Below are 26,529 nucleotides of genomic sequence, written 5' to 3'. Positions count from 1 at the left end.
AGTTTGCGCACAGCAGTACCCGAGACAAACAGCCATGAAGTGAATGGTCAACTTTATCTGGGGGTTTGTTGGCCAGGACACCGGGAGAAACTCCCTTCTCTTTTCATACAGTGCCACGGGTTCTTTAACGTCCAGAACAGGCAGATGGTACCTCCTTTTAATGTCTCATCTGAAGGATGAGTGCAGCACTCCTCGAACCCCCAGGACTATATTGAAGTGTCAGCCTAAGACAATGCGGGTTCCAGGTTCCAATGTGGTTCTTTCTGACTCTGAGGTGAGATCATTTCTAACTGAACCAATTGGAAAACCTACCAGCTGACACCTGGATTCGATGTGATCTTGCAGTGACAGCAAACGAGACACCTACTGAAAACCATGTCAAATTGACACAGTTCTCACTCCTCTCTCTCCCCCCGCCCCACTCCAAAATCAGTGCTGACTGAGTCATACAAGTGAGAGAATACCTAACCACTGAAGCATTGGATTGTTTTGCCAGCTTATTTCACACAATGCTGTCCCCAGCTCAGTTAATTGCACACAGCAGAAACCTCTTTGAAAGAAAATGGCAAGGAATTTCACTGAGGATCCAATTGGGTCAGCTCATGTAAACTGGAGTTCCACAGAGTACAGTACAGCTCTTTGCAGTTCTTTCACATACTTCACGACACGCGTGATTTATTAACCAGACTTGACCCACCTCGTTTTTCCCCATATACTTTAAGACGCGTAGATTACTGTCACAACACTCGGCTGGCTGGCTGGCTTTTCCCTGCTTCCAGTCAATTAATGAAGCTTTTTGATTTGGCTCTGCCAGCCCCTGGCAGTGTTAGTGTCAGGCTCGTCTGGCTGGGCTCCTGGACCTATTCTGCCCTGTCGCCTGGGACTGACCACGACTGAGAGCGGCTTCCAAGAGCGTTTAGTACAAAGGAAAGAGACCTGGGGCAAGATGTCACTTTGGCTCCTTACTCATCACTGAAGCCTGGAAAGATTCCCTCGCTAATGCTATTTAAACATCCCTTCTCCCTTGTGTATTTAAATAGGGCTGGGAGAGACTTTGTGGTCTCTCCCAGCCCTATTCTCCTGCTCGTGCCTTCCACTCTATACCCCGCTATCAATGGCCTTTAACCACTTTGTCTCTGTTCTCAGGTACTCCTATCCCCCTCACCTCCCAAATTCCTTTGCCTTGAGCCTAGACTCTCAGCTCTTCAAAACACTCTTGAAGACCACCCTAATACACAGTCAATCCACTTAACAATATACATCCTGTGAAGCGCTTTGAGATTTCTCAACGATGTGATAAGGCGCAATATCAAATGCAAGGATTATTATAAAGAGAAGAGAATTGTTTCCAGTGCCCCCAAATAAAATAGCTTTTATGGCTGTTTGTGGGACATTGCTGTGTGCTATTGTGCTGCTGCATTTGCCTACAAATACACAGTCACTTTATTTCACAGTAATTCCTGTGAAACACTTTGAGATGTCCTTCTGACGTGATAAATGCAAGGAATATTATTATCACACTTTACGGAATACTCTGAAGTGCTTTGAGACATTGTGAAGATCAGGTGCTCTATCAATTGACAAGGATTTGTTATTTGCCATAGTTCTGAAGTCTGGGAATTAATGACTTTACAATAGCATCACATCTCATTAAAGTGGTCCTGATACTGACCTGTTTAAGCCAATTCAGTAAATATCTGGAGTGAGACGTGTCACTCAGGTGATGGAGCCATTGCCTGTCATCACTTTAGCCAGTGCTGGTGAAGAGCAGTTAAATCTGGTTCGTGTGTAGCTGGATTGTAAGACACTGTAGTAAATTGATAAGAGATGAGACTATTTGCACTGCAGCTCAAACCTGACGTTCTGTCTCTGTTGACCTAGCTCTTTACCGTATCTCATCCATGTAGGTGAGATGTTTATACAGCTGTTCTCCGTCTCAGTTGCAGACCCACTGATACGTTGACTTAGCGGTCAGCCCTTGCCAGCCTGATGAACTCAGGCCTGTTCGGCAAACCCAGGCGGCCTTTATTTCAGAGTGAAAGCAGCCAAGCGGCAGATTACAGTGAGGTGTGTGAGGTATGATGTATGTGTTCATGCAGATATGATTGTGTGTCTGGCGAGTGCCAGTACGGTTTGAATGTGCACATGAGTGGGGTTGGGTGAGTGTGTATCTCTGCGTGTGCAGGTTTGATTATAGTACATGTGTGAGAGAGAGCCCGTGCGATGAGTGTGTATGTATAAATAAATATATATGTGTGTGTATAACGTGTGTGTTTCAGTGCCTTGGGACGTTCTTCCGCCACGAAAGGTGCTATATAAATACAACTTGTTGTTTGTGTATATCAGGGCTCTGAGGAGCTACTCTGTGTGAAAGGCACTATATAAATGCAAGTTGTTGTTGTATTTGTGTGTGTATGTGTGTTTCAGTGATGCCCCTTATCCCCTAAATTGAGCTCACAAAACACAAGCAGTCACTTTACAGTAAAATTCCGCGAATCGCTTTGAGACGTCTCATGATCTGATAAGGCGCTATATCAAATGCAAGGATTATTATTATATTACTAACTGAGGTCGGGTCTGCCAAATGTTGAGTTTTTCCTCTCGACTATTACCCCGGCAAAAAGTATCAATGTATTTAAGAGGAAACTTGTTGCATACACAAGGGAGAAGGGAAGAGTGGGGTTTGGGAGTGGGGAATTGGAGGGGTGGGATGTGGAGAGTTAAACACTGGCATGGACTAGTTGGGCTGAATGGCCTTATTTTATGTAACTCTATGCAACTCTGTCCTGCTGCCTTGGCATATCTGAGAGTATTGGTCAGGATTTGCTTTCTCGCTCCCATTGAGCACCTTGTGCACCGCAGATGTCGGGTAGTTCACTGGGTACCTTAATTGGGCACCTTAATACCCTCTGGGGCATTTGCCCACAAAGTACGCAGTCACTCAATTTCACAGTAAATCCTGTGAAGCGCTTTGTGATGTCCTTGCGATGTGATAAAGTGCTATACTAAATGCAAGGATTATTATTATTATCATAATTATTATTAATGTGAAAGTGCTCTGAGACACCGTCCAGCGTGGAGGGTGCTATATAAATCCAAGTTGTTGTTGAAATAATTGAAGAGCTGAAAATGAGAGGAAAGCCCTCAAATGTGACAACTGCATGAATAGCTATCTCTTCATTTCCTTCTTTACATCGTCTCCTGCTGGAGCCTGTTTGCTACCAGTCTCCTGCTATTTGGTATCAAGCCCCTGTTGTTTGCTGTCTGTTACTGATCCCCGGGTGAACACAGCACAGTTTACAGTGGTGAAGTGCAGACATTATCAACACAAGGATAAAATTGGCGCTGGACATGCTTCTCTGAAGTTAATTGTGTATGTGGGCAAGTGTGTTTGTGTGACTGTGTGTGTGTGAGTGTGAGAGAGTCAGGGAGTTGGAGGGCTGTGGGTGTGTTTATGTGTGACAGCCAATTTTACGCACAGCAATGTCCTATAAACAGCCAATTTTGACCAGCTGTTGGCCAGGATGCCAGGAGAAACTCTTCTCTTTTCGAATAGAGTCTTTAACATCCAACTGAACAGGCAGACGGGACCTCGTTTAACGTCTCATCTGAAGGACAGCGCCTCCGACAAAGCAGTGCTCCCCCCGACACTGCAATGGACTGTCAGCGTAGACTGTGAGCTCAAAGTGCTGACATGGGGTTTGAACTCACAACTTTCAGACTCAGAGGGAAGAAGGCTACCAATTGAGCCAGGCTGACCCAGAGTGCACAAGGCTCTAGGCTTTAATCAAGGAAATGCGGGGTTGAAATTGGATACAATTGAACCCCGATATAGTGAATGGGGGGGTTCCCCAATATAATGTGGGGAGCTCAAGAGGGATGAGCTTTCGTCTCTTATTTAGGGCAAGCAGACAAATTGATAGCATTTCATTAACACTGCCCAGAAGTGTTGCGAAATTCAACCAAAGCCATTTTGCAATATTTTCGAAGTCGATTTTGTAAATAAGAAATAACGCTTTGCTGCGCAGACTTGCGTCAAGGCCGCTCAGAGTTGGGAGGAATTTCGGTGGAGGGCTTTCCCCTCGATTTGCGGTGGCGTGCGTCGGAAAGGAGTTTCCGTTTGTTTCTTTGCTTAAGTAGGAAATGTGGAGTCCTGTAGCATAGTGGTTAGAGCACCCGTAAGTGAGAGGACCCGGGTTTGATTCCCGGGCAGGGCAAAATCTTAGGCTCCAGAACGCTACCCCCCGTGAAGGGCGCTATATAAATGCAAGTTGTTGTTGTTAGGCAAGTTTTGTTACTCCACACGCCTCTGTTTACTTAGCAGTAAGTAGGAACCTGGTTATTAGTCGATGGCCGGATCATTTTTTCGGGGGTAATAATCCCTTCAGAAATAATTAGATAAATAATAACATGGTGACTCAATCCACAATTGTTTGTGGGACATTACTGTGCATGATTAGCTGCTGCGTTTCTTCCACAAATATATAGTCAATTCACTTTACAGTCTATTTGGTAAAGCACTTTGAGACATCTCATTGATGTGATAAAGGGCTATATCAAATGATAGGATTATTATTATAAGAAGAAATCCTGTTTAAAAAAAGATTGCAAAATTCACTCCTGCACCTGCTGCAGTTTGGGGGCAGAAGTGTGCCAGTGGCTTTGACCAGTGCACGACAGACCCCAAGGTAAATCGGGACAATTTGTTTAAGGCTCAGTGAAGCCGGTCAGTTTAAGAGGAGACGCCAGACGTCCTTCAGTGAAACCTGCAGTGATTTGACATTCACTGTATGTTTGCCTGTGGCTGAGTTTGAATCGGGGTCATTCAGTCTTATCGCAGTAAAAGAGACACTGAAAAAAGTCCCAGAGGAGAAAGAGATGGAACCTCTATAGCGATGACAATAATATACAATAATAATCCTTATATTTGATAATAATAATAATAATAATCCTTGCATTTGATATAGCGCTTTTCACGTCGGGAGGACGTCCCAAAGCGCTTCACAGAACACACTGTAAAGTGAATTGACTGTATATATGTGGGCGAACGCGGCAGCCAATTGCGCACAGCAATGTCCCACAAACAGTCATAGATTGAAAATGACCCAATTTATTATTGTTTTTGGTTTTGGAGGGATTATTATTAGGCGTGTGGAGTAAGGAAACTTGCCCAAGGTTTCGCCCTGACCTGCCTGGAATTGAACTCGGGTCTCTCGCTTGCAAAGCGAGTGCTCTAACCACTGAGCTACAGGACTCCACAAATAATAATAATAATTATAAATAAATAATCAGTCCCGTTTGATCTAGCGCCTTTCACGTCAGGAGGATGTCTCAAATCACTTTACAGGATTTACTGTGACTTATTTTATAGGTGAAACGCAGCAGCCAGTTTGCGCACAGCAGTGTCCCACAAACAGCCACAGAGTGAATGACCAATTTTACCTCGCTGATTATTGGCCAGGACACTGGGAGAAACTCTCTTCTCTTTTCGGATAGTGCCATGAGATCTTTAACGTCCACCTGAACAAGTAGACGGGACCTCGGTTTTACGTCTCATTCAAGGGACAGCACCATAATGCGCCACCCACCCCCCCCCCACACCCCCAGCCTTGCACTGGAGTGTCAGCCTAGATTCTGAGTTCAAAGTCCCAACGTGGGGCTTGAATCCATATAACTCAGAGACGAGAGTCCTACCAACTGAGTCAGGCTGCCACACGAGCCATAACACCTATCTTTGCATTTGATATAGAGCTGATAGAGTCGAAAGCACTTTGCGGATGAATTGACGAAAAGTGCAGTGACTGTGCACTCATGGCAATCTGCAATCCTTCAAAGCGTGTCCGGAAACAAGGAATATAAACTTTTGGTCACGATGCAGACCCTTCAACATCCTTTCCCAGAGTCCGGAGTTTGCCCGAACCCTTTTATTTTTTAGCGGTTGCGTATTCCCCGTAACGGATTTGCCAAGCCCCGAAAACATTTGATCCCGATGACGTCTGCCCCCTTTAAACAAAAATAATTCCCGGGCGCAACAGTCTAACCTTCTCTAGGATCACTCGAGAGCAGTTTCAGATGTTGAGCGTCAGCCCGAACGCAATAAGTCAACATCGCTGCTCTTGTAACAACAACTAGAACTTACATAGCGCCCCTCGCGTGCGTAGCATCTCGGGAGCGCTTGACAGTGGCGGAGCACCACACCGAGCCAGGGGGAGGGAAGGTGGCCATAAGCACAGTCGAAGAGGAAGGTCCTCAGGCGTGACCTGAAGATGGGGAAGGAGGGGGCAAGGTGGAGGGAGGGCAAGCAAAGGAGAACAGGATTGAGAATTCTCTATAATAAACTACCGGTACCTCTTGCTTGCTGGGGTGACTTCCTTCTGTATTTACAGCAGCACTGTCCCATGTCGTTGCCGGTCCCTCAACCGAGCGCTATCGGGATGCCATCCCCAAGCCCGCGCGTCTGCTCATCCGGAGGTGTGCCTGCTCGCATCTCTCAGCCCAGGCAGCCCGACGCTGGAGCGTACAGAGAGGAGCCGGGCAAACATGACTTTGCTGGTCTCCCCCACGTGCAGCGAAGAGGTGTCTTCGTTCATCCGAGTTGCACCCTCCCTCCCGCCCGCCCGCCCTCTCCGTCTCTCTCCTCCCGCCGCAGGATTCTTGGAAACGTCCTCCAGGTCCTTGCAAGCCTTTGACTCTCTCTGTGAGATGTTCGGTTGAGTCCAGCCCAGCCTCGCACTGCCAATTACTACACACAAACCCCAAAGCAAAGACAGACTCAGCTAATCAATTCAGGAAAGGCTGGATTGTTGTCCTCCTCTCCAGACAACAGCACGTGCTACGCTCTCTCCTTCCTTCCTTCCTTCCTTCCTTCCTTCCTTTCTTTCTTTCTCTCTCTCCCTCTCTCGCTCTCTTTATCTTGCTCCAAGCGTATCTCTCCACGTCACTCCTGATGCCCATTAAACTCCACTGCTTATTAGTTATGTTTCGTCTCTTTGAAGATGGGGGATGTGACGGTTGGGGGGGGGGAGAGAGAGAGAGAGAGAGAGAAAGAGGAAAAAAAAACACCACTAGGGAATTCTTTTATGTGTGTTAGCAGATGCTTTTCCTAATAGCTACAGGGCAATCGACTGCCTTTGAATTTAATCATCACTGCTGAGCAAATTTCCTCCAAAACCAAACTCTATAAGAGATCAGCTCAGCTAACTGGCTGTAAAGTGATTTAACACCAGGAGAGACAGAGATCAGAACGCTACCTGTCAATGATTAAGGAAATAGCTGTGTGCGCGTGTGTGTGTGTATGTGTGCGTATGTGTGTTTGTGTGTGCTAACACTGTCCTTGCAGCGCTGCAGAGTGCATGTATCTGCCACACAGAGGGACACGACTGTAAACTGATGTACTCTGCGGAAGCTTAAGCTGTGTGCATATTGACTGCTGTGTTCACCCACAAATATACTGTTGTTACTCTTTACAGAAAAGCCTGTGGAGCGCTGTGAAACATTTGTACTTGTGTCTGGGTGTGTGTGTATGTGTGTGCGTGCCCAGGTGTGAGGGAGCGTGTGTATGTTTCGGGCGAATAACTGCGCACGAGTGCGTGCTTTGCCTACGCATTTGCGATGTACCTGTAGCGATAACTTAAGACCCACACCATCTGTATCGTTCTGCTGTCAGCTGTGTTGGCGTGGAGGACTGCATTGTCGGAGGGGTCGGCCTTCGGCAGAGACTTTGGCTGACTGTAAAATACGGTCGCCCCACAGTAAAATCCCGTGAGGCGCTTTAAGGCATGATGTCAAAGTGATATCCGAAACGCAGACCCTTGTATAATAATAATTATCAATAATAGTAATAATCACTTGTAGTAATAACAACAATAATTATTAGTCTAATAACTCACTCCACAAGCTCCACTTCCCTGACCGCGTGAGAAGTAACATCTGAGGGGACATCAGTCACCCCACCAGTCTCTGCCCAACTACCTCACATTGCAGGTACTCTCTCTCTCTCTCTGTTCGCCTCAGTGGGAAGTAGAGGCTTCGTAGCAGTTGAAAGAGGTTTCATACACAAGACTCTCCAGAGTCCATTCAGCCCTGATCCGGCCTCCTGAGGTGACTTGAACTCTGTCACCGTCCACTTGACACGAGAATGAGCCGCCCTTGTAAATGGTAATGAGCAGCTCGGGAGGATGGCGAAAGGACTTCTTTTACGTGTTTAATGCGGGCCCAGCCTTTAACCCTTTAACCATTCATGCACATCCAGCCTTTAACCCATTAATGCAGGCTCAGCCTGTAAGCTTTTAATGCCCGCCCAGCCTTTATAACATGTCACTGCACCGTTCGGAAAAAGAAGGCCGTTTCTCTCAGCGTTCTGTTGAGTGACCCTTCAGGTAAAACAAATAATTCACTTCATGACGCTGTGTGCGTCTTCTTGACACCTGCGTTCGCCTACAAATACACAGTCGCTACAAATTCGTAGCAAACTCTGTGAAGCGCCTGTAACGATTTTTATCTGATGAGGCGTGATATCAAATGCAAGGATTACTTTACTTACACTTTACACACACAGGCCCTATCTTGCATTTTCCTTGCATTGGATCGTACACCCACAACGTTAAAACTGTGTAAAACTGTACTTGTAGTTGTACACGTTGGCCAGGATAATGGGAGAAACTCGCTTCTTGTCTTAAACAGGTGTCAGCCTGGCTCGGTCGGGATTCCTATCATCTCTGAGTCAGAAGATTGTAGGTGCAAGTCTTGACTGACTTTGAGTTTGCAGACTAGGCTGGCACTCCAGTGCAGTGCTGGGGGGGAGCGCTTCATTTACAGACATGCCGTCCTTCGGATTAGACGGTTGGACCGTCTGAGCCTGTTCAGGTGGCTGCTGAAGATCCTATGACACCGCACTGCCCCCTTCCTGATGTCAGCTCGCTTAGGGAAGGCTGGGGATGGAGCCTGGAGACTCTGATCTCTGTGCCACTCTATGAGGTCCAATATGAAATGCAACGAGTTTGTGCACTGATCCACGGGGAGAGTCAAAAGGCTGAGCTTCACAGCCATATTTGAGGAGTTTTATGGTCATAATTATTATTGTTCTAGACTCCGTCATTCTACATTGGTATAACAATAGAATGACGGAGGATTATTATTATTATTCAGAATCCTTTGTGGAATTCTGCAGGGGATCTTTGTGGCATGTTGTCACGATGCGGAGAGAGAATGGGTGAATACCGGCTATTGTTAAAGGACCATTTGCGGATCTGCGGTCGAGTGGGTGGACCGTAGAGTGGGCCAGTGAGCTGCGTTTTGCAACACGAGCTTCCTGCCACAGCTCCCCCAACAGTGGCTCGTTTTGTTGCCGTCAAAATGTCATGCTGTCCTCTCAGGAGTCGCTCTCTCTCTTCAAATCAAATTCACTTGAACTATTTCTGACCTCATACCCCCTGCGTTCCCCTGGCATCCTGGGCCCACAGACATCATCATCCTCTCACTCTCCCCCGGTGGGGGTGGGTGGGGGGGCGTTTATCCAGATTTCAAATGATACATGATCAATAATAATAATCCTTACAGCACCTTTCATGTCAGGAGGACGTCTCAAAGCACTTCACAGGATTTACTGTAAAGAGTAGTGACTTTGTGTTTTGTAGGCGAACCCGCGAGCCAATTTGCACACAGCAACGTCCTGCAAACAGCCATGAAGTGAATGACTCATTTTATCTGGGGGATTTGTTGGCCAGGACATCAGGAGAAACTGCCTCCTCTTTTCGATCAGTGCCATGGGATCTTTTATGGTCCACCTGAACAGCCAGACGGGAACCTCGGTTTTGATTGAATCTCCCTGTTTTATCCTCTTGTGTCCGGTCGCCAGCCAGGGAACCTCAAGTCTAAGCCTCTTTGCTGCTCGCAGACTGGAGACCCTGCCCCGAGGCGAGGGGCTGCTCGAAGCAGGTTTTCACTCCATTACTCTTGAAACGCTATCCCATCCCCTGAGTGCAATCAATTACACCCTTCCCTCTTCTGTTACAGTACAAGACAATATCCAGCCCCCGCTGGGGCTGACCTGCAACCAGCCTCAATACAACACATCAAAAGTAAAAGTATCACCGAATCCAAGTGCTGAGACCCCAGGCCGGGCCTCTCCTCAACTTAGACCCTCCCTCACTGTATCTAAAGGATTAATGTAGCCATGAAATGGATCTCCTGTGTAACATGAGACACGCTCCCACTGGAGACCAGCAAAAATGGTTTTAGGCTCTACTTGACAATAGTGATGGGTGTGCGGACACAGACAGTCCTGGCCTCGCACCAGATACGTTGTGCGGTGTTTTGGATGTAACGTGATGAATCGCGGTTGTCCTAATCGCGTTTCACTGAAAAGTGATCCTTATTTGGGGATTGATCCCGGTTAAGCTTGATTGATGGCATGCTGATGAGTTGTGTTGTGTAGTAGGGAGAGAGAGAGAGAGAGAGAGAAGGGAAAGGGGGTGATTGAGTAATAACAGGGCTAACATTCAGTCATGACGTGATAAAAATAATAATCCTTGCATTCGATTTGGAGCTTCATCACACAATGCGACGTTGCAAAGAACTTCGCGGAACGCACTGCAAAAGTGAATTGACTATATTTTGTGGGCGAAACTCAACAGCTAATTGCGCACACAAACAGTCGTGGATTGAGTGACTTTTTTTTAGGGATTATTACCTACCCGCAGAAAACAATCGACAATTGACTGACAACTGGATTCCAATTTAGTGCGAGGTGAACAGAGGCAAATGGATTAAGTAAACTTGCCTAAATTTGCAGCCTGCATTCCCACATCACACAGCCCACTACCCTATTGCTTATCCAGGTAGGGCGAAACCTTGGGCAAGTTTCCTTACTCCACACGCCTAATAATAATCCCTCCAAAACCAAAAACAATAATAAATTGGTCATTTTCAATCTACGACTGTTTGTGGGACATTGCTGTGCGCAATTGACTGCCGCGTTCGCCCACAAATATACAGTCAATTCACTTTACAGTGTGTTCTGTGAAGCGCTTTGGGACGTCCTCCCGACGTGAAAAGTGCTATATCAAATGGAAGGATTATTATTATAGGTGTTAGTCTGGCTCAGTTGATAGTGCTCTCAACTCTGAGTCAGAAGGTGGTGGATTCAAGTCCCCCCCCCACCCCCATTGCAACATTGGCATCACATAATCTAAGGTGCCGCTCCATCGCAGTGCTGGGAGGGAGTTGCATTATCGGTGGTGCCATCTTTCGGATGAGATATTAACCCGAGGTCTTATCTTTCTGTTCAGGTGAACGCTAAAAGATTCCCATCCCATGGCACTATTAGTAAAAGAGAAAGGAATTTCTCCTGGTGTCCTGGCCAACAATTCCCCAGATATAATCAGCCATTCAATTCATGGGATGTTTGTGGGACATTCCTGTGTGCAAATGGGCTGCTGCTTTCACCTACGAAAGGCATGGTGGCGACATTCTACAATATATGCTGTGAAGCAGCGCTTTGAGACGTACTCCTGATGTGAAAGATGCTAAACCAAACTAAGGATTCATATTTTAGAGTGTATAACCAATTGGCTTCAGTGTCCCTGGGCTAGGAGGCAGATAAATCAGACTTGGGAATAAATGAGCCTTGGGTTCATGTTATTGATCACCATTCAGTAACTTGTGCTTTAATGTGTATGTGTGAAGTCAGATATGACTGATTGCTTCTAAATCCTTGCCAGGCGACCATGGCTTTAACGGCGGTGGTTCTGGATGAGCATTGGTACAGCCATAAGCTTTTTAATTAGACAGGCTCTCATGTTGCTGAGGTTCGACACCCCCCCCCCGCCCTCTCCCTCTCCCTGCCGGTTTGTACATTCGAGACCTGTGGTCCCCTCCCTCCCCGTCTGCACTAACATTTCTCTTCAAAGATTGTAAGCTCAGAGCTCCTCCAGTTAAATAAGTCAGTGGTCCTCGCATTTGATACAGAGCCTTTCACGTTAGGAGAACGTCTCAAAGCGCTTGCCAGGATAAGTGTAAAGTGAAGTGCTGCATAGGCTATAATGTGTAGTGACTTTGTATTGTGTAGGCGAAAGCGGCAGCCAATTTACAATGCCTCACAAACAGCCATGAAGTGAGTGACCAATTTTATTTGGAGGATCGTTGGCCAGGACACGTCCGACAATGCAGCTATTCTCCTTTCTATTTCTCTTCTGTCTGTGTTAACTGGTTTTAGGGTGTTGGCTTGGCTCAGGTGAGTCTCACTGCAGATTCCGGGTTAAAGGTTTGTGGGTTCAATGTCCCACAGTCCAGGCTGGTCCTGGTGTACTGGCCTGGATAAATTGACCATTTGCACTTTTGTCTGTGTGTAAAAAAAAAGTCACTACACTACACTGTCCTCTCTCACACCAAACTCCATGACCCCATCTCCCCCATTCTCGCCTGACTCCATTGGCTCCCTATCCTTCAGAGGATCCAGTTCAAGATCCTGGTCCTCACATACAAAGCCCTCCATGGCCTCGCCCAGCCTACCTCTGCGACCTCCTAACCCCCTACCACCCCGCCCATTCCATCCGCTCAGTCTGCTCCACGTCCCACCCGCCCCACCATTGGCGGGAGAGCCTTCAGTCACTCTGCCCCCAACCTCTGGAATTCCATCCCCCAGTCACTCCGTCTCGCCCCCTCCTTAGCCTCCTTCAAGTCCCGCCTCAAGACCCTCCTCTTCAACTATGCCATCGGCCACCCGCCATCCCCAACCCTCCCTTCCCCTCCTGACCCCAGCTCGGGTCAGAAATGCTATACTCTGTCCAGCGCCTTGGGACATCCTCCCGACGTGATAGGCGCTGTACAAATGTAATCTTGTTGTTGTAGTTGTTGTTAACATGATGACTGTGAAATCCTCCTCATCTCCTTTCCAGAAGCAGCTGCGAAGTTTCTGCTTTGTGCTGCGTTATTTGCAAAGAAAGGCTGCCACCTAGTGGCTATGCTTTGTGCTGCAGAGGCAGTGGAGATGGCGAGGGTTATTCAAAGCCGTACAGACCGCTTAGGTGCGATCCTTGCATTTGACCCTGGAGCCTGGTGTCCAGTGTAGAGGGTCGTGACTGTGTTTTGTAAGTAAGGCATACACACCCGTGGGTACACACGTACACATTCCATTACACACGTGTATACAAGACCTTCCAGCAACGATCTCCGAATAACAGTGGTCCGGGCTGGCACTGATCAGTCTGCTCTCAAAAACAAAGCAAGTAAAAAAAATCAGTGCCCTAAAACGACGTGAGCTTTGAACTCTTGATGACTGGGCTGTGAGTGGTGAAGGTAGCAAGCGAGAGGCTTACTCTCTCTGCGGTAAAAGACCAAAATGGCCAAGAGGCGGTAGCCGACACAAGTCTCTTTGAGAGTGATTGGTATTGAAGGCTTTAAACGTGTGCAACATGCAATTCATCGCCGAGTGTACCTAACCCCGGACCCTTGCTGCTGTCACGTAACATGAGAAAACATTTATTGACGACTCAAGCAGTGTCTGAAGACGTTCCACACACACACACACACACACACACACACACAAAAAGGGCAGCACCAATGGGGATTGGTTCTTTGACCTGCAATCCCCTGGAGATTCGTAAGAATGCTGGCAGGTCTTCTGTAGTCACTCTGAATGACCCTTTGTCATATTCCTTACACAGGCTCCGAGCTGCTGTCAATTTCATTGTCAGTTTGCGACTAATGTGGTTTGAAATCCGCACAGCGCAGCTGGTGTATCTGCCAAGTGCACAGCAAAACAGCAGGACATTTCTTGGGGAAGGGGGATAATATAATAATAATCCTTGCATTTGATATAGCATCTTATCACGCTGTTGAGACGTCTCCAAGTGCTTCGTAGAAGATACTGTCCCGTGAATTGATTGTATGGCTTGTGGGCGAAACGCGGAAGCCAATTGCGCACATCAGCGTCCCACAAGCAGTCGTGGGTTGAGTGACCAAATTCTTCTTTAGTTATATAAATCATGGATACAACACGCATGAACGTGCGAGCTGTGAACCATGGCTGTGTTTTGGAGTGTTTTCTGGCTAAAACTCGCTTGTTCCTCAGTCGTGCAGCCTGTCATTCACCAGCGAGGCTCGGGGCAGTTGCAGATGCAGACAGACAATATGTCTATCACCCATTTCCCTGCAGGACATTGTGCAGAACATTATGCCTGCGTCAATCCTCTGGGGTGTTTGAACTTTTTAGAGAATCTTTCACCAAGACATACCAAGATTGGTTCAGGATAGAATCGGTCCAAGAGGTGATTTGTTTTCGGAATAGGTTTTGACAACAGGGAAGGAGATCTGGTGAAGGGCAGAGTGAGTGTGAGGCAGAGTGGTTTAGGGAAAGGATGTGGGCACAGTGACTGAAGGCTCAGTGACGGGAAGATTCTTCAAAGGGACAAATGTGAAACGAGGAAGAAATGGTCACAACATTTGGGGTCACAACAAAAACATTGAGCTGAGCTCTGCTATCACTGGGGCATGGAGATGCTGTGCATTTCCAGCATGTCACAGGCTTTACAGTGGCTCTCCAATATTGCTCCTTACCTCACCAGAACAAATGCCATGTTACATTATGTCCTAGTGCCACACACGCCTTTGAACTTGAAGGCTTTCTTCCTTTCCGACAACATCCAGCTGAAGTTTAGCCTGAAACTTAGTATCAATTAAGATTTCTTCAGAAACAGCATTTGGACAGGTTTGGGCCTAATGTGCTTTGATGGATGAATCTGCTTCTCATTCCATCTGTATCTTCACTAACCGCACCAGACAGCAAGTCCTTTCTGGGCCACTTATTTGGGTTGACACAGAGTCACGTTCTGCAATTGAAGTCTTAGGTGTCAGCCTGGCTCAGTCAATCTTCGAGTATGAAGGTTGTGGGTTCAAGCGTGCGACTTGGAGCTCCTACAATGTAGGCTGACACTCCATTGCAGTGCTGGGGGGAGTGCTGCATTCGGGTGAGATGTTAAACCAAGTTCGGGTGGACTTTAAAGATCCTGTGACATCTTTCGGAAGGAGTGAAGTGCTCCAAGATGCTACCAAGTGTAAGGGGCGCTGTATAAATGCAAGTTGTTGTTGTTGCTTTGGAATGTTGTCCCCGTCTGAAAGGCACTATATCAAATGCAAGGCTTATTATTTGTATTATTTCTTATAAGGGGTGGCATGAAGCCGGCAGAGGTGAATCAGCTTCTTTCCCAGGTTGTTACCTAACCCTGCACGGGGCCTGGAAGCCTCTGGGCGTGCTAACTACCGCTGGCTCTGCAGTGAAATGGATCGATAAAAATGAAATGCTTTTGTTGGGGTGTGAAAGAACAAAGCCCCAGCCAGAAACAAGTCTAGGTGAGATCTCAGTGTTCTCAACCAAAACGACTGTAAACCGCAATCGCATGATCCCCTGTGCAGCAAAATGACAGCATCGGACAGTACAGTGATTGGAACTATGACATGACTGAAGGTAACGGTATTGTACACTATAGTGACCGTACCTAAAACATGACTAAAGGTAGCAGTGTTGTACACTATGGTAGTGGTACCTACAATCCAACCCAAGGTAAATATTGTATGTTACGGTGATCTTACCTGGGACAATCTCAAACAGATGTTTGCCATGTTCCTCCGGATTGGCTGTAAATTCATTGACTTGACTGCCTTGTAGTTGGATTGAACCCTATGGAAAGAAACAAATCTCCAGTGATTACAGTGACATACTCTGCACTAGAGCATCCCTTGATATGCCTGACCTGCGACAGAATTGACGAATAATAAGAGTAATAACAATAATAATCCTTGCATTTGATATAATAATAATAATAATCCTTGCATTTGATATAGCGCTTTATCATGTCTTCGAGACGTCTCAAAGCGCTTCACAGAATATACTGAAAAGTGAATTGACTGTATATTTGTGGGCGAAACGCGGCAGCTAATTGCGCACAGCAGTGTCCCACAAACAGTTGTGGATTGAAGTGACTGATTTATTGTTAATATTTTTTTGAAGGAATCGCTATTTACTCACGAAAAAGCGATCTGTCAATCGACTAGCAACCAGGTTCCTACTTACTGCTATGTAAACAGAGGCATGCGCGTGGAGTAAGGAAACTTTCCCAACGTTTCGCCCTGCCTGTAATCAAACCCAGGTCTCTCGCTTGCAAGGCGAGTGCTCTAACCACTGAGCTACACTGTGGAATCCTGTAGCTCAGTGGTTAGAGCACTCGCTTTGCAAGTGAGAGACCTGAGTTCAATTCCACGCAGGGCCAAACCTTGGGCAAGTTTCCTTACTCCACACGCCTAACAATAATCCCTCCAAAACCAAAAACAATAATAAATTGGTCATTTTCAATCTACGACTGTTTGAGGGACATTGCTGTGCGCAATTGGCTGCCGCGTTCGCCCACAAATATACAGTCAATTCACTTTACAGTGTGTTATGTGAAGCGCATTCCCGACATGAAAAGCGCTATATCAAATGCAAAGATTATTATTATTATTATTACAGGACTCCATAATGGAGAGGAGTGAAACCAGTGCGTGAAACCCCACACTTATACGGGTGCAGTGGACGGCTGGGGTGGGCTGGTGGGGGTGTTGTGAATTGCTTGTGTGGAACCGTTGGGTGACTGTGAATGGATTTGGTGCGTGACTTGAGTGAAAACAGAAATTGTATAGATCAGTGTAAATTGTATAGATCAAAATAAATGCTTCTCCCTTGAATATTTCACGATTTCCGGCATAAATACATGCTATTTTGTTGGTCAACCAAAAGGGTTGGTCACCACTGGTAGAGATATTCAGCGTGCTTGACTCGGAAGTGACATTCTGCTGCTACCTTCCTCCTTGAAGCACCAGCTGTTTAAATGAGGAAGGTAGAAGTGTGATGGGAAATGATCTCTGCCTTGTCGGCATTCACTGAAGATCCGTCTCTAGTTTCTCGTAAAATGACATCACAAGGTTTTGCTCTCTCGCACCCTGTTACGGCACTCAGAGGTTGAGAGTGCAGGTTTGACCTTTGCTCTGCTGAGTCTCCTCATACTAACCCCCAGGAAAACACTGGATAAGGGCTCCAGCCCCCACTGGGATAAGGCAAAATCAAACCCAACGTCTCTTCGGACTTGCTCTTGGTTGACCTCCAGTGGCCATTCGGCAAAGCACAGAATTGCCGGTTGCGTTGGAGCTTGTCTTGCCCACTCGATCACCGAGATGGTCAGTGTCTGGGAAGGGGCACCTAACTCTATTGATACCCTTACTGATCACCTCTATTGATACCCTTACCAGATCCCTGTCTTGACACTCTTAACAGACTGCCTTGAAACCAAGCGCTTGAACTCGAACAACACGAAATCAATGCAAGAACTCCACAGTGACACAGGAACCTACAAAACTAACAGAGAGAGGGAGCTCTCCTCTCACTTGTTTGGTGTTCATACAAGCCTGGCTCTCAAATTCCATTCAGTTAGCAATGCAGAAATGGGGAAAAGCAAAGCTAAACCACAAAGTATCTGAGCTGGCCAAGAAGTCACCAAGTGACTAACGCACTGGGTCTGCGACCTCAAAATAGCAACGAGGATACTGCATTTTGTATTTTTGCATGCTGGACAGCAGATTTTACTGTGAAGAGCATGTCTAATCTGCTTACTGCAGGGTTTCACATTGAGTTTAACGGGCCCTCTTCATCCAAATCTGTTTTGGGAGCGTGCAAAGGTGGGACGAGAGAGACTGAGAGTGAGGAAGAGAAAGAGAGATTGAGAGGGAGGGAGAGATGCCTCTCAGTAACTGCTCCATCATTAAAAGGCCTTATGGAAAGACTTCCTGACTGAATTCTTGCTGATTCCCTTCCCTCCTCCTCCTTCCCCCCCAACCCCCCGCAAACAGATGTGGTCTTATAACCAGGATCTCAAACAAAGTGAGAGTGAGGAACCGGGGCAGAAAAGAGGAATGTTTAGTCGACAACGTGATCTGAGTTGCTCATTTCCGGTTTGGATTCAGACATTCAGATCGTGAGATCCAAGAATGTCGAGCCAGAGGCCGGGGGACAAGTGAGTGGTTGATTCCCATAGTCGATCTGATCTCCGTGCGATTGTCACGACAATGTCAAGAGCTGCCATATCCCCCTCCTCCTTGGTCTTGCGAGTGTGTGTTTGACTAGTTTAGGAATGAGGAAGGCGAGGTTTGATTAGTGTGCATTTCTATGTCACGAGCTTCTACAACACATTTTCGGTTTGCCTCTTAACCCTCCTTTCACTCCAGGAGAGCGTCTCAAAGCGCTTATTGTGGGAAGAATGTTAGGTTGGGTATTCTGGAGGAATGAGATCAAATGGGCTGAAGATGAGGAGGGAGTTTGCATTCTCAGAAAGGCTCGGATTGAGGAAGCTACTGATGGGGTTTCGTTGTGGTCTGGCTTGATAGGTTTCCTTATTGAGAAATTTCGTAATAGAAAGAGGCCATTCAGCCAACCGAGCCTGCTTCTTTCGTGGCTGATCTTATAATCGACTACAAAAAGAGACTTAAGAGATTTGGGCTGTTTGTATGTCAGCAGGGAAGGTTAACAGAGAAGTTGGCAGTACTCTCGCCTTCTGAGTCTCATATTGCTGAACACAGATTGGCTGCTGCATTTGCTTACGAATATGCAGTGACTGCGCTCTGGTTGTGAGTTCAAGCCTCACGTTGGGACTTACAAGTCAAGTAGTCTAGGCTGACACTCCAATGCAATGCTGAGACATTAAATTGAGTTCCCATCTGCCTGTTCAGGTAGACGTAAAGATATACGTCACATCCCAAAGGTGTGTCCACTTTAAAGCTTGCAGCCACTATCAGCCTGGTTCAGTTGGTAGCCCTCTGTGAGTCAGAAGGTTGTTGATTCAAGCCCCAAATCAGGATTTGGAACTCACATAGTCAAGGCTGACACTCCAATGAAGTACTGGGGAGTGGGGGGGGGGGGGGATGCTGCATTGCTTGGTTTAGACAATACACCAAGGTCCCTTTTGCCTGGTTTCTCACAGGGCCCTTTCCAACAGGCCCCCAGATAATACTGATCATTCACTTCATGGCTGTTGGTGGGACATTGCAGTGTGCAAATTAGCTGCAGTGTTTGCCCAACAAATCTCAGTCACTACACTTGACAGCAAATTGGGAGGACATCTCAAAGAACCTCATAGGAATCGCTGCCAGACAAACTTTGTAGACAAACCTAAATAGTGTAAATCTAGACCCAGATGGAATTTCTCTCCTGCAGGTCACGCAGCCAGTTTGTAGCAAAGTGCATTGTGATGTTTGCGGTTTCCTGACACGCCTCGGTTTACCTAGCAGTAAGTAGGAATCTGGTTGATAGTCATTTGGCAGATCGCTTTCCAGTGGGTAATAATCCCTTCAAAAAAAATAATAATAATTTAGTCTTTCAATCCACCGGACACTGCTGTTCGCAATTGGCTGCCGCATTTCGCCCACAAAATACACAGTCAATCCATTTTGGAGTATATTCTGTGAAGCGCTTTGAGACGTCTCAACGACATGATAAGGTGCTACATTAAATGCAGGTGTTATTATTTACATTTGTCACAAAGATAATGGGCCTTTAATGCCTGTGATTAACCAGTCTCCTCTTTGTGTGTGTTGCAGAATTCCACAAAGGCCACCCACCCATTGAAGTGAAATCCAAACACAGGACCACAGGAATGGTGGCACCAAGATATGTCAGCGAGACCAGGTTTAAGGCACAAAGCCGTGGCCGGCTGACTTCAGGGGACAGACAACGGGTTGTTAAATTCTAGTCTCTCAGGTAAGGTTCTGACATTTGCTACTCACATAAGGCGTATCAGTCGGGACCATAACATTTAATATGACTTACGCAAAGTCCAAGTTGCAGACAAACTGTATAAGTTGTATAAAATCCGATTTAATCAATGATCTACCCTGTGCATACGTAATTCAATGCAGGCGGCAAATGGAAGGGGAGGGGCGATACGTGATAAGTGTTTGATACGAGTAGTGCAACAAAATCAAAGTGGTTTGGCGAGGAAACTGAATGGGCCTCGGGTGGATCTACGACTTAATCATACCCGATGATATGATTTATAAAGCTAAGACGAGTTTTGCTGTATTTGATACCAAGGAACACGGGGCTAGATAAAGCCATGTCTGCATATGGGATCCTTCACCTCAGTGAGGTGGAGATGTAGCTCGAAAAAGACGATGGGGTGAGTATTTCTGGAAGGATGAGATCATATAGGCCGAAGGGCCTTCTTCACCAGACCCGACCTTGTGATCTGAGCTGTCTTCTGTCAGGAAGTGTCCTATATTTGACACGCAGATTTTTACCGGGTAGTTAGGTTCTTTCAGTGTGCTGTTTCAGAGGGTTTGGTTGCACTCCGCAGCAGTAACCTTGGTTGCCTTGCAATTGATCTATGTATTAAAAGTGAATCCTCAGCTTTGCTGTCTGCACTGTCGCACTCTTGAGTAATAAAAGGCGGCGTTTGTCCAGTTAAATGAAATCAGAGCCGCCTCTCCCTGCAGAACTGATCTGCTGTAGTAGTTAAACCTGATCATCCCAGCGCCGACTGGAGGGATTGTTCCAAAGGGATAATATGCAGACAATTCCCAAGGGGGAGGCCAGAAGCCAAATGCTTTATCTTTGCCCGTTTGCCCCCACCTCCACAAAGCAAACGTCAGCCTGGCTCACTTGGTAGCACTCTCGCCTCTGAGTTGGAAGTTAGCGGGTTCAAGTCCCACGTCGGGACTTCGAACTCGCCTTGTCCAGGCTGACGCTCGGGTGCAGTGCTGGGGGTTGTGCTGCATTGTCGGAGGTGCCATTCTTCGGTTGAGACGTTGAACCAGGGTCCTGTCTGCCTGTTCGGGTGGACATTAAAGATCCCGCGGCACTAATTGAAAAGGGAAGGGAGTTCCTCTCTCCCTGGCCAACGATTCCCCAAATCAAATTGGCCGTTCACTTCACGGCTACTTGTGGCACATTGCCTGTGTGCAAATTGGGTGCTGCGTTCACCTACAAAACACACAGTCAGTACCTGTTGCAGCATATGCTGTGAAGCACTCACAGAGATTCCGAGCGTGCAAGGGGCTGCGTCAATCGCAAGGATTATTGTAGGATTATAACGTACAAAACGAGAGCTGAAATTTCACCTCCTCTTAGCCTGTGAGACCAATTTGCCTTGAATTTCGGTGCTGTGATGAAGAGCAAACCCAGAGCTCCCATTAAACTGTCGTGCTGTTAGTCTGAGACATACTTCTTCCACTCAGATGTCCCCATTTATATTGTAACCCAGTTAAGGAGACTTCTATTGAATTATGCATGGGATACGTCGGGGGAACATGAATGCATTTTTTCTGTCGAACACAGATCAGTGTTGCAGTTTTTCAACAACAATAACTTACACTTTAATAATTATTATAATAAAAAAAATCCTTTTGATATAGCACCTTAACGTCGTTGAGGCGTCTCAAACCGCTTCACCGAATTTATTATAAAGTGTATTCTGCAGGCGAACACAGCAGCCGGTTTGCATATACCAATATCTCACAAACAGCTCTCTCTCTCTTTCTCTCTCTCTCTATCTATCAGGAGTTTCTGAATTTAAGATGCCCATTGTGTCTTGTGCCAACCTTCCTCAGCTGGTACCTCTCTCTCACCTGAGTCTCATGCTTGTGGGTTTAAGCCCCACATCAGGAACTTTGAACTCACATTTTAGGCTGACACTCTAATGCAATGTTAGGGGGAGCTACAGTCCTTTGGATGAGACATTAAACTGAGATCCCATCTGCCCGTTCAGCTGGACATTAAAGATTCCATGGCACTATTCAAAAAGATAAGGGAGTTTCTGCTCGTGTCCTGGCCAATAGGCCCCCAGTTAAAATTGTTCATTCACTTCACGGCTGTTTGTGGGACAAAGCTGTGCTTAAATTGCCTGTTCCATTTGTCTCCAAATATGCAGTCCCACCACTTTACAGTAAATCCCGTGAAGCAAATGTGAGTTGTTCTCCCAATGAGAAAGCTCTTTTTTCACTTTTGAAATATACACAAATATATACAGAAAATATACAGTCAGTCCCTTTTACAGTATATTCTGTGAAGCACTTTGAGACGTCTCAGTGACGTAATAAGGTGCTACATCAAATGCAAGGATTATTATTAAATCAAATGCAAGGACTATTATTTAAAATATATATTATACACAATTATGCATATTATATTTGTATTGTCTTGTCAGTGCGAGACGCCCTGTCCACAACTACTGTTAGTGAAAGTAGAGCAAGCCTCGTCTGTCTGTCTGACCCAGTTTACGAAGCCGACACTTAACTAACCCTTATCCTGAGTGGTGAACACCAAGTGTATGCTGTTCTGTCACATACATTTTCAGTGTCTGGCTGAGATGGCCAGGGTTACACACACTCCCTGCTGTGTCTTTGTGTACTGAACAACGTGGAAATAGGACTCATCCCAGGAGTGGCCGTATTAAACAAAGAAACACCCAAATTTCATCCGGTACATTCTGGGAGAAATTCCTCCTGGGTCTCGATTTATGTAGCTCTTTCTTTCCCCCTTGTGGACGTTACAGTAAATTCTGTGAAGCCGAACGTGGGATGTTCTCCCAATTCAAAAGCTGTATGACAAACGTAAGGACTGTCATTTATAATATATATATTATATATACATATATATTTGGTCACTCAATCCACGACTGTTTGTGGGACAACTCGGTGTGCAATTGGCTGCCGCTTTTCGCCCACAAAATACACAGTCAATTCACTTTACAGTTTTTTTCTGTGAAGGGCTTTGAGACGTCTCATTATTATTAATATTTTCCCCACAAATTACACAGTCAATTCTCTTTCCAGTATATTTTGTGAACCACTTTGAGACGTCTCGAAGACATGATAAGGCGCTATATTATCAAATTCAAGGATTACTAGTATTATTATTATTATATTATATACATTTACGTATATTTACATTATACCATTTGTCTGTCTGTCTGTTTGTATGTATGTCAGTGGGATACTTTTGCATTAATTTACTGGCCTGCCATAAACGTACCTGGTTTCTCACTGAGCCTCAAAAGGAGAGGTATGTTTGGCTGGTCAGCCATCACTAGCTGCTTCAACACGTCAATTGTGAAAGCACACTCTTCAGGTCAGCTCGTATTTGCCCAAAAAATCATCTGGCGGATGTTCAACCTGCACACCCCCAAACATAGGACCTCCCTACCAATAAAATCATGAATATATTAATAGCTGAATGGCCCTGAACTTTAAGCTCTGATCCTATGTGACTCCTCAACTTTAACCTCTGGCCCTCTGTCTCCTTGGTTTGAAATTGATTTACCCTAACAAGTACACAGTTGCTGCCTTTGACTGCAATCCTCTGTGAAGCACTTTGAGTCGTTTCGATCTTATCAGGGCAGTATCGAATGCGAGGATTGACGATTGTTTTTTTTTTCTGTTTTAAGCTGCTTCCCCTCTTGTATCTGTTCATCGTCGCTACTCAGTTCTCGTGCCGAGTGCTATGGCGCCAAGCAGTGCGGAAATAAAAGGACGCAGTGCAGCTCAGCGCAGCACTTATCCCAAGCGTCAGCCAACAACAGAGATCCGAACTCAAGCCCTCCCTCTTGTTCAATGAATACAAAAAAAGAGCCTTCTCCTTAATGCATCGTGATTGCATTGCAAGTCTGGCCTCCGCTCCCCTATCAATCTTTAATGGTAGCATTACCTCATGCAGAAGAATAGCAATCCCCATCACACACTGACCCGGCACCTGGCAATATCCTGACACTTTGTACATGCGTCAGTCAATCCGCCCATTATAGATGGAGTGCTGCCGAGGTGATGAAGTTAATTCAATAAGCCAGCCTTCGCCCTGCCCTGCTCTCTCAGCCCGCCCTGAAGATATTGAAGATCAAATACACAACGCTTTGCACGATGGGCTTTCAGCTTGCGGTGCTTTTACGGCCAAGGGCAATTGCTCCTGGTTTGGTTTTGTCTTCAGCAACCCGCCCACAATAACAATTACACAGCTGCCTATACAAAGAACTGCACAAAAACAGAGTGGGAGTCTGAGCTGGGAAAGGGGGCGGGGTGGTCGTGGGAAGGTGAGGCGGAGGGATTGAGGAAGAGAGTATCTGAAGGCAGTGTGGGTGAGGAGCACTGAACAGGTATGATGAGACCTCAGTTTTAACGTCTCATCCAAAGAACGTCACCTCCTACAGAGCAGCTGACCCCCAGCACTGCTCTGGAGTGTCAGCCTGAGGGGGTGTGAGCTCACAGTCCCGACGTGGGGCTCGAGAGCGCTACATTGTTAATCCCACCATGATTTCTCATGAGATAATAATAATCCTTGCGTTTGATATAGCGCCTTGCTACGCCTTCGAGACGTCTCAAAGCGCTTCACAGAATATACTGTAAAGTGAATTGACCGTGCATTTTTGTGGGCGAAACGCAGCAGCCAATTGTGCACGGCAGCATCCCACAAGCAATTGTGGATTGAGTGACCAATTTATTTTTATTATTTTTTTCTGAAAGAAGTATTACACCCGGAGAAGCGATCCGCAAATCGACTAACATCCGGGGTTCCTACTTACTGCCAAGTAGACAGAAGCATGTGGAGTAAGGAAACTTGCCCAACATTTCGCCCTTGCCCGGGAATCGAACCCAGGTCTCTCGCTTGCGAGCCGCGACTCCTTTGTCCTCACCTGGGGTTTGTTTTCATCCTCGTCCTTATAGTAGTGGAGCTGCTCTCCTCTGAGCACAAACCAGCGCTGCTGCCAATTCTTCATGATGCTCCTCTGTTTCTTCAGCCAACCTGATTTCAACGTTCGCTCCATCACACTGGGTGAGGACGGCCGGCTAGAGCTCCCGGTGTTCTCTCCCACCACCATGCTTTTTGACCGGGCTGGGGGCAGAAAGTCAAGGTTACCAGCGAATTTTACGGGACTGACACTCTTCCCCCACCACCACCCCACATAAAATCAGACCTTGCATTGTAACAGAATTCAGTCGTTCTCACGCGCACGGCACAGATGGTCTGCAAGGCTGCCTCGCTTGCCGAGGGAAATTTGTGAGGCTCAGTGAAGAAGACCCTTCTGTTCTCACCTTTCCTGGCAATCTGTTCCAGCCATTAATTACCCTCAGTAAACCTTGGCAGTGCCTGTCCTGAAATTGCCCTTTGTAACTCTAAACCTTACATCCTCTTGTTCTACCATATTGGTTCATCCTAACGTGTTGATTTGGGTTTACTTTGGGATGTCTTGGTGCATCCTAAAGTCCTGTTTTGGTGCGTGCTGCTCTAGAGCAATTCAGACCAGCCACACTCTAGGATGCACCAGACGATTGACAACTGAGCCAGATATGAGTCCGACAATGACAGTCGGTTGTTTGAGTCCCGACGTGTATCAGTATGAAGCTCGGAGTTTTCTAACGCTGAGGTAGGTTGGTTCAGTGATTCGGCCAATGAATATTTCAGGCGACCCGCAGATGCTAAGGTAACAATGCAACTATTGGTGATTCCTAATGGAATTCATCCCATTAAAGATGCACAAGATAGCTCCAGGCCCATTCTGTATAGTCTTCGCCCAGGACTCTCAGACATGCCTGACCCCATTTAAGTGGCACAATAGGAACAGGAAGATTCCTTTCAGCCCATCGAGCCTGTTCTATCAGTTTATTCGGTCATGACTATTGCTGTTATATATTTGGTCGCTCAATCCACGACTATTGGACACCTCTGCGTGCAATTGGCTGTTGGGTTTTGCCCACAAAATACACAGTTAATTTACTTTACAGTATATTCTGTGACACGCTTTGAGACGTTTCAACAACGTGATAAGGCGTTGCATTACATGCAAGGATTATTATTAATATTATGACAGATTTTTTTAATCGTTTGTCTTCTCCATACCCTTTTAGCAACTTTATTTCCCAACTCTCCTAAGTTGTCAGCCTGGCTGAGTCTCACTCTCACTCTTACCTCGCATCGATACTTAGAACTCATATTGGTTAGGCTGAAATTCCAATGTAGTGCTTTCACATGGGAGGATGTCTCAAAGTGCTTCACAGGACTTCACTGTAAAGTGTAGTGACTGTGTATTTTTTGACAAATGCGGCAGGGCTACTGACTGAGCCTGATTGACATAAACCGCTCGCCCAATTGACCAGCAAAGTGCAGGATTTAGACTTGGCACCTGATATAGCTCACCAAGCCTTTGGAAGAAGCATGGTCGGAAACAGTTAGTGAAAAAGATCTTGAAACAAGAATTCTATTGAATGATTATGGGTCTCTTCTTTCATGTAATTGATGTGACTTAGCTGAAATGTTCTGATCATACACAGTGCCAAAAAAGCTCTACAGTCTCTGCCAAAAAAGCATTTTATTCACTGTTAAAACCTCCATTAGTACTTCTAGTGTATTTATACGGAAAATCATTATGAAAAGGGTGTGCGGTGCTTATTCAGCACAGTCAGCCGAGTGAAAATCTGCTGAGGAATTCAGTCATCTTTCCTGTCTGCTCGTCTGCGGCAGTT

At 46.3% G+C, this 26,529-nt stretch overlaps 2 protein-coding genes across 3 annotated transcripts in view; both read right to left on the bottom strand.

Annotated features, from left to right (window-relative positions):
* Positions 1-6,588, bottom strand: part of LOC103185856 (rho GTPase-activating protein 22-like) — a 59,342-nt gene extending 52,754 nt beyond the window's left edge. For both annotated transcript variants that reach the window (XM_007904581.2, XM_007904582.2), the window contains exon 1: positions 6,349-6,588. In XM_007904581.2, coding sequence (XP_007902772.1) covers positions 6,349-6,400 — 52 coding nt within the window. In that variant the 5' untranslated portion in view covers positions 6,401-6,588. The remainder of the gene's footprint in view (positions 1-6,348) is intronic.
* Positions 6,589-14,087: 7,499 nt separating this feature from the next.
* The window catches only part of LOC103185885 (rho GTPase-activating protein 22-like), a 31,817-nt gene continuing 19,375 nt past the window's right edge, over positions 14,088-26,529 (bottom strand). The window contains exons 2-4 of the mRNA XM_007904627.1: positions 24,702-24,901; positions 15,589-15,676; positions 14,088-14,149 (exon numbers count right to left, since the gene is read on the bottom strand). Of these exons, the coding sequence (XP_007902818.1) occupies positions 14,088-14,149; positions 15,589-15,676; positions 24,702-24,901 (350 nt within the window). The remainder of the gene's footprint in view (positions 14,150-15,588; positions 15,677-24,701; positions 24,902-26,529) is intronic.

The sequence above is a fragment of the Callorhinchus milii genome, unplaced genomic scaffold, assembly GCF_018977255.1.
Source record: "Callorhinchus milii isolate IMCB2004 unplaced genomic scaffold, IMCB_Cmil_1.0 Scaffold7, whole genome shotgun sequence".
NCBI classification, from domain to species: domain Eukaryota; kingdom Metazoa; phylum Chordata; class Chondrichthyes; order Chimaeriformes; family Callorhinchidae; genus Callorhinchus; species Callorhinchus milii.
This window is presented reverse-complemented; position numbering and strand designations above follow the sequence as displayed.